At 45.1% G+C, this 7,402-nt stretch overlaps 2 protein-coding genes and 1 non-coding gene across 3 annotated transcripts; 1 reads left to right on the forward strand and 2 right to left on the reverse strand.

Annotated features, from left to right (window-relative positions):
- Nucleotides 1–1,328: 1,328 nt before the first annotated feature.
- SVF1 (Svf1p) lies at nt 1,329–2,462 on the forward strand (the record flags this gene model as incomplete). The annotated part of the gene is made up of 1 exon (XM_018857394.1): nt 1,329–2,462. The coding sequence occupies one exon, from the start codon at nt 1,329–1,331 to the stop codon at nt 2,460–2,462; it is 1,134 nt and encodes a 377-aa protein (XP_018712172.1).
- Nucleotides 2,463–2,788: 326 nt separating this feature from the next.
- Nucleotides 2,789–2,870, reverse strand: METBIDRAFT_t143. The gene has a single exon. It is a non-coding gene; the product is annotated as a tRNA-Ser (tRNA).
- A 242-nt stretch (nt 2,871–3,112) lies between these two features.
- ADP1 (putative ATP-dependent permease) lies at nt 3,113–6,571 on the reverse strand. Its single transcript, XM_018855989.1, has one exon. The coding sequence runs from the start codon at nt 6,464–6,466 to the stop codon at nt 3,410–3,412; it is 3,057 nt and encodes a 1,018-aa protein (XP_018712173.1). The 5' UTR covers nt 6,467–6,571; the 3' UTR covers nt 3,113–3,409.
- Between the last annotated feature and the right edge of the window lie 831 nt (nt 6,572–7,402).

Genomic DNA, 7,402 nt, shown 5'->3' on the forward strand with positions numbered 1-7,402 from the left:
AATATTCTTTATATAAATATATATATATATATATATATTATTATATATTTTTTTATTTATCCATTAATTATATTTCATAATACCCTGTTAGATTATATAATAGTAATCATTATGATGTTTAATATGACAATTTATACATAAAGGTATTTCACCTTTACGATTTATTTTACTCATAAGATAATTAAGATCAGTTTTGTCTAATTTTAAATCTTTAAGTTTACGTATATCTACTCTGTATTGACTAGAGCACATGACCTAAAAAAGAAATATCAGTAGCAAACAAGGAAGGAATATTATTAGAAGTGTTAACTTTAAAATCTCAAAGATTCATTCTATATAATCTACTTACATTATTTAAGCTAATTGTTTTGATATTTTTATTAAAGACATCACCAGGTATGTTGATTGAAATATTATTACCATATTTTTTTATGACTTGAGCTCTAGTTTTTAATTTCATTTTAGCTGCTATAGTACGTAAAACAGAATCTTTGATTATATAGTATACATAACCTGTTAATCTTGCTCTATTGTAAACAAAAGAGTAATAATTAAGATAACCATTATTAACACTATTAGCAAGGTATGCTATTTTATACAATTCTAGAGATACTCATACAGATTTGGTAATACCTTTATGATAATTATGAAAGTTAGCTAAACTAAGTTTCTTAGCTATAAGGTCCATAGGAGCTGTTAACATTAAGAAAGGGGATTCTCGTCTAGTAAAATGTTTAATATACGTACCTAAAAATAAAATATTATCTAAATAACTATTTGTTATTTTTGTTATATTATTTGATAAATTTATATATATAAGTCATTGGAACTAAATACCATAATTAAATTTTTAATATTAACAGTGTCATTATATTTACCATTTATAGCAACAATTCAATCATCTGCGTATCTAACATACATAAGTCTGTTATCTCCTACAGATTTTATTAATCTTCTAGGTCTTTTATTCGCTGTATTTAATTTAGATTCTATACTTCTATAAATGATACCCCACCCTTCGGGACCGGCTTGCACGCCCAAGCAAACCGCAGCTCCCGCAATATGCGCACAGTATGAAAATTCGAGGCAGGGCCGACCTGTGCGGAAGTGGCCAAACAGAGCCAGGGCCGGGCGCGCCTGGGTGCTGTGGTCGTGCATGGCGCGCCACCCGTGACATCGCACCGCAAACCGGCCCCATAAAACCAGCACGGATCCAGCAGACAGGAATGTCCCGCCGGTTTTCTTTCCACCATAAAAAAACCACCCACCCCCCAAACACCCGAAACACCCGAAACACACCAAACCACAAACACCCGAAACACACCAGTATGTTGAAGTGGATGCAATCAGGATTGTCCGTGGTGGCCGGCACCGCCGAGCCCGAGTACGGCCGCGAGGCCATCCACCCAGTCACCGACTTCATCAAGCAGCAGGGCCAGGCCGTTTCCCGGGCCACGGTTCTCGAGGACTTTGCCTGGAAACACCCCAACTACACCAACGTCGAGACCCAGACGTTCTACTTCACGGACTTGCAGTCCGGCTACATCGGGCTTGCGCAGGTGATCCACTCCAACCTCATGGGCATCAAAACGACGGCGCAGTTCACGTTCCGGTTGTACAACAGCAAGCTTGGCGCGGCGGACCCCAACTGCGTGTGGACGTCCACGGCGCTCGAGAACTTCCGCACGGACGGCGCCAACTTCTACGCGGACAACTTGTCCATCGAGAACTCGGGCGCCAACAACGACACGTACACGTTGAAGCTGGCCGTGACCGAGGACTCGGTGGTGGACTTGGTGGTCACGCGCATCGTGCCAGGCGTCGTGTTTGGTGCGGACGGCACCACGTTCTACGGCGACAGCTTGGACGAGCCCTGGGGCTCCATGAGACACGCGTTCTGGCCCCGCTGCGCGGTCACGGGCATCATCAAGTTGAAGGCCGCCACCGTGGAGATCAGCGGCTACACCATGTTCGTCATGGCGTTGCAGGGCATGAAGCCGCACCACGCCGCCAAGTCGTGGAACTTCTTGAACTTCCAGTCCGAGCACTACAGCGCCGTGCAGATGGAGTTCACCACGCCCAAGTCCTACGCCACCACCAAGGTCAACGTGGCCATCTTGACCTCGGACACGGAGATCCTCGCCACCTCCATCGACAACGATGTGGTGCACGAAAACGCCGAGGTGGACGAGGTGGGGTGGAGCGTGCCCAAGAGCATCACCTTCAACTTCTCCGAGGGCACGTCCGCGGCCCCCGTGGCAACGGTTTCCGGCGCCTTGAGCCAGCTCGTGGAGCGCGTGGACGTCATGGCGGAAATCCCGCAGTTTGTCAAGAACATCGTCAGCGGCGTGGCCGGCGCCAAGCCCTACATCTACCAGTTCTGCAACACCTTGACCATCAAGCACGGCGACGACTCCGAGGACGGAGTGGCCTTCAACGAGGCCACGTTCATCTCCGAGTAAGCGCGGCGCCGCGGCGGCCGGAACCCTGCGCTTCTTATCTACTCTGGTTTTTTTATGTCTACTAGCACATGCGTACACGGGGAGCACCACGTCAGCCTAATCCACACACTGCAATCGACGCTGATGATTCACTATATTTTCTAATACAAATACTACCGAGATCCTCTGGGCTGGTCGCGAGCTCTTGTCTGGCAAAAGCTGACACTGCCCATCGCCTTGGCTGTGCGGCACTTCTCTTGCATGGGCTTGTCGGACACCGAGGGAAAGCATCGCTGCCGGGAACAGCAAAAATCGTGCCGCAAGACCACCACCGGCGACAAAAATATCGACAACTGCAGGATTCGAACCTGCGCGGGCAAAGCCCAAAAGATTTCTAATCTTTCTCCTTAACCGCTCGGACAAGTTGCCTGTATATGAAAGTGGTGGTAGGCAAAATGATAAAAAGAGTTGGTAAAAGGAAACACCACGCAGGCCCTGGATAGAAAACAACCTTTTGAAAATGTTCAAATCGACTTTTCGTTTTAATGTAACAGAAAGGGGGAATATTAAAAATTTACCAAGAAGAAGTTTTACTCTGGCAACTGATTATATTGCCCCTTTAATCTGGGAGCTGTTTAAAGGTTTTTTATATATATTCGTTATATAGTTTTGCCCCTTTAATCAGATGAATCTACCAAAAGAAAAATAAAAAATAAAACACATCTGGGCCATTCCTGAGAGAATGGACGTCGATGTTTGTTACTAGGTGCGAAGCTGAAAGCCGTTAAGAATCTTTGGTATCAGATTCATAGATTTTGGGAGCAGCATGAGTTTTCGAGTGACTACATGTACAGTTACTTTTAGTGTCGTTTTGCCTGCCCTGCAGAAAAGAAATGAATTTCTCGATTATCATACTTCATGCTTCGGGAAACGTGTGAATTTATTTTTCTAAATCATGACGCATCGAATTACCTTCTCTCGTAAGTAAAGGAGTGCAAGAAGACATACCCTAACACGACAAAAGTCACTCCCCAACCGACCAAAAAAAGGATATCATTCCAGAAGGCAGAAACATTAAAGCCAAAAGTGCTCAAAATCACTGCTCCTGGGACTTCTATGGAGAGCCCGTACTTCTTCTCCTTCAAGATCAAGTCTTTCACTTCATTTATAGCCAACGCCTCATACGCATAGTGGAATAGAGAAATCCATTCAAGCCATTTCATCTGTGTTTTTAGATCTTCGCTGTTGATGAACAAGCCTGCAAACAATAACGAAAATAAAAGAATTAGTACACCGATGATCGTTGAAGTTCCCGGATCTTTAATCACAATTCCCACGATCAAGACTTCTATTGCAACTGCGAGATTGAAAAGCACCAATATCGCAAGAGCTTTCAAAAATCCATTATGCTCCATGGTCAATCCAATCATGGGGTACATGATGCTCAACAAAATAACGGGTGGAAGTACTCTAAGGGGAAGCAAATCACAAATAATTTTGCTGACATAGTATGAAGCAGGATGATAATAATTGTTGGCTCTTTCACGAATGAAGATGATTCTTTCTTGTGCGAATGAATGTAAGCCAGTCAAGGAAGAGAATCCAAAGAGTGCCAAAACAAAAAAGAACACACCAAGTCTGTTTTGAAATCCACTGATGTCGTTGCTGACATCATAATATAAGAAACCACAGAAAAGTCCAACAGCAAGCGACAACACGTAATTTGTCAAGAGGAGTCGTGGGTTCCTGTATAAGTTCTTGAATGTCCGAGACGACAATATCGAAAGTTGAGTAAAAAAACTTGCTTTTTGAAGCATGTGTTGCTCTAAGTTTAGTTCCTTAGGATCGACAGCAAGTTCCAGAATTTCTCTCCTAAGTTCGATGGAAATTGGAGATTCCTCGAATTTTTGAGGCAATTTTGTGTTCAACCTGATTAATTCGTCCCCATTTTCAGAAGAGTCACCGATTCTTTGATAATTATATTCATCTCGATGAACAGCAAAATGCTCCCATTCTCTCGTAATGTCAGTACTACCAGTCGTATTGGAAAGAAAGCGGTCATGAACGCTTTTAGTACTAGCCTCATTCGGCACACGAATGACTTTCTTGTGGTCGACAGTGATATCAATCAAGAAGTCCGCGATGTTGTATCCAAGAGGGCATGGGTATCCATGTTTTCCGAAATAATCATTGCAATTGATCATGTCTCCCGAGTATATCAAGTCACCTTCGCTTAGCAATAAGAGTTTATCAAACAAAGATACAATATTGCTTCTAGGTTGATGAATTGTGAAAACAATGGTTCTGTTGAAATCTTTGGCCAATTTCACGAGCGAATCAATAACGTTCTTCGCGTTATAGGCGTCCAAACCCGATGTGGGCTCGTCAAGAAACAATATCGAGGGAGACGTGACCAACTCGCAGGCGATGGAGACGCGCCGCTTCTCGCCGCCCGATATCCCTCGGTCAAAATCTGACCCAATCACACGGTCTTTGATACTGAGGATCCGGAGCTCGTTTAACACTTCGGTGACACGCGATACTTTTGCAGCAAAGCTCATGGCCCGGGGAAGCCTTAATAACGCGCTATTCAAAACAGTTTCATACACGGTCAAAGTGGGAATAAGATGGTCTTCCTGGTCGACAAATCCAACGATCGACTTATATGTAGAGGGAGACAAGACTTGTCCATTGACGTAGATCTCTCCCTCTACACTTCCACGCTTTTTCTTTGCAGCCAAGATATCCAACAAGGTTGTCTTTCCCGCACCAGAGCCGCCCATGATGGCCAAGCACTGGCCCGGATGCACAAGCCCGTAGACATCATTCAAAACCTTCGTTCCGTTCTTTAGAGTGTAGGATACGTTCTTGAAGGAAAACGCGGCTGGGGTATAATTCTCACTGAGCGGATTATGCTCGTCCGTGGAGGGAACGTAGCCTGAAGCACTTGTTAAGGAGAAAAGCGGGCTTTTACCAACGCTGTACACGGACCAGCTGATGATAACACTGGATACAATGAGCACAGCACCAATTGTGATGAAGTTGTTGATGGTAAATTTCCGTCGTTGCGGAATATCGTAGCCCGGAACCTCGCTTTTGTGGATACACTCGCCAGAATCACAATGCAACGTGATGTACGGGTCGCCGAACACCGACGAGATCAAGTCATTCATGCTGGGCTCTGAAAACCGGCAATTTTTCGCATTGACGTCGCACGTGAAGTCACCTGGTCCCCGAATGGTCTCAGTAAGGAACTCGGAGATGTCAATCAGACCTTTCTCACCGCATAACATGCGGTCGGGTAAACACTTACAGGCAACGGACTCGCAGTTGTAGTGCGTGGTGTTAGACCTGGCGTTGAACTCGTACTTGCACTGGTTCAAGTCACAATAAAAGGACTCTTTTTGGTCGATCCAGAACTGGAAGTCGCAAGTCTCGGCGGTCTTGTTGCAGCTGAAAGTAGCCTGTGGGATTTTGCCGTCCAAGATGGCCACGATTTTCTTGTTGGTCACGTCACACATCTGGTGGAACTTGTTCACAAGAAGCCCGCCTTTGTAGCACGTGCCTTTCAAGCCCTCGGGCACAAAGGCGTCACACGCCGAGTCCTCGGTACACAAGTTACAGTTGATGCCTCCCCATCCATTTTTACAGTCACAGGTGTCATGTTTTCTCATGGGCCTGTTGCCATTGCCATCCTCTAGACCACCACATAAGGGCACGGAGCAGTCCATGCCGCCGTATCCGTCACGACATTCACACATTCCCGTGAAAGTATTACACTGGGAAAACTGAGTGCACTCGAAATTTGGGAGGTTGCAATTGAAACAAGGCGGGCAGTCATCGCTGGGCGTTTTGTCGTCGGGTTGGCCCAGGAACATCTCCACATTTGGATCAAAAATTTCCCGAATGGCGGCGTTGTTGCTGATTCTTTCCAAGAGCACAGCCGACCGTACATTGTTAGGCAGGCTCGGGTTCTGGAGGGCCACTGTGAGCAGCGATAAAAAGACCCATTTTAAGATCCTCATGGCCCAAAGTGGTTGGGATTTGTTAAATGTATTTGGCAAGTTTTCTAGGTGCGACGAGTTGACGGAAGTGTCCGAATTGGCTAATTGGGCGGTGTCTATGAAGTATTATAAACGCTGAGGCTCGGCATACATATAGCGGGTATCTCCGCCACCAGATTAGATTGCGGAGACGGCGCGCGTCACGTGACACGCGGTGGATGAACTCTGTTCAGGCGGTGGTGCCTGCACTACCATGACCTACTGGACATACCCACGTGTTTTATTACGATCAGCTTTGAACATATTTTAGACGGCAAGAAACCAAACCACCCAAATTTCTGAATTGCTTAAAAACGAGCACGTGTATCGTGGCTCAACCAGAGTCATCTCAAGAAGAAAGCAGCTTGAAGGATTGAACACAACTTGAACTTGCCACCTTTTCCGCACGGCTGCTGATACCTGCTGGTAATTTTTACTAATACCACCCAAATTTACTTGGCTCTTGGAATATAATGTCTTTCATTATTTTGATAGCTTGCTTCTGTATAGAGAGCCTGAAGAAACGACCTGATATATTCTCCAATTGAAAGTGCTGCTCCAATTATTGTTGGGTTTGTTGTGAGCTGGAATACAATCTGATATTTGGATGCGAAAAAAACATGAATTGTCTCAGACACAATCTGCATTTCCCTCAATTCCAATTTTGAGCGGTGTTTGAGAGTCATTATCCCTGGGTTCACTGTTGTATGCCTGCGCTTTTGTGGAATGAAAACGAGAGAGAAATCTGCCAGGTCCGCAGCGAGTTGCAAAGGATTTTAAGTCAGCCTAAATAATTAGACCATAGGAAACTTTTGCCCGCTCAGATGAGAGCCCCAACAACCTCAAAATTCTGTACTAGCCTTTCCAAAAGGCAATATTAAATGACACCCGTGTGTACAAATTGATGATGAAGTACAG

The sequence above is a fragment of the Metschnikowia bicuspidata genome (assembly GCF_001664035.1).
Source record: "Metschnikowia bicuspidata var. bicuspidata NRRL YB-4993 chromosome Unknown METBIscaffold_3, whole genome shotgun sequence".
In the NCBI taxonomy this organism is placed as follows: Eukaryota; Fungi; Ascomycota; class Pichiomycetes; order Serinales; family Metschnikowiaceae; genus Metschnikowia; species Metschnikowia bicuspidata.

Coding starts and splice junctions, on each gene's coding strand:
- ADP1 (XM_018855989.1), bottom strand. CDS start 6,466: ATGAGGATCTTAAAATGGGTCTTTTTATCGCTGCTCACAGTGGCCCTC.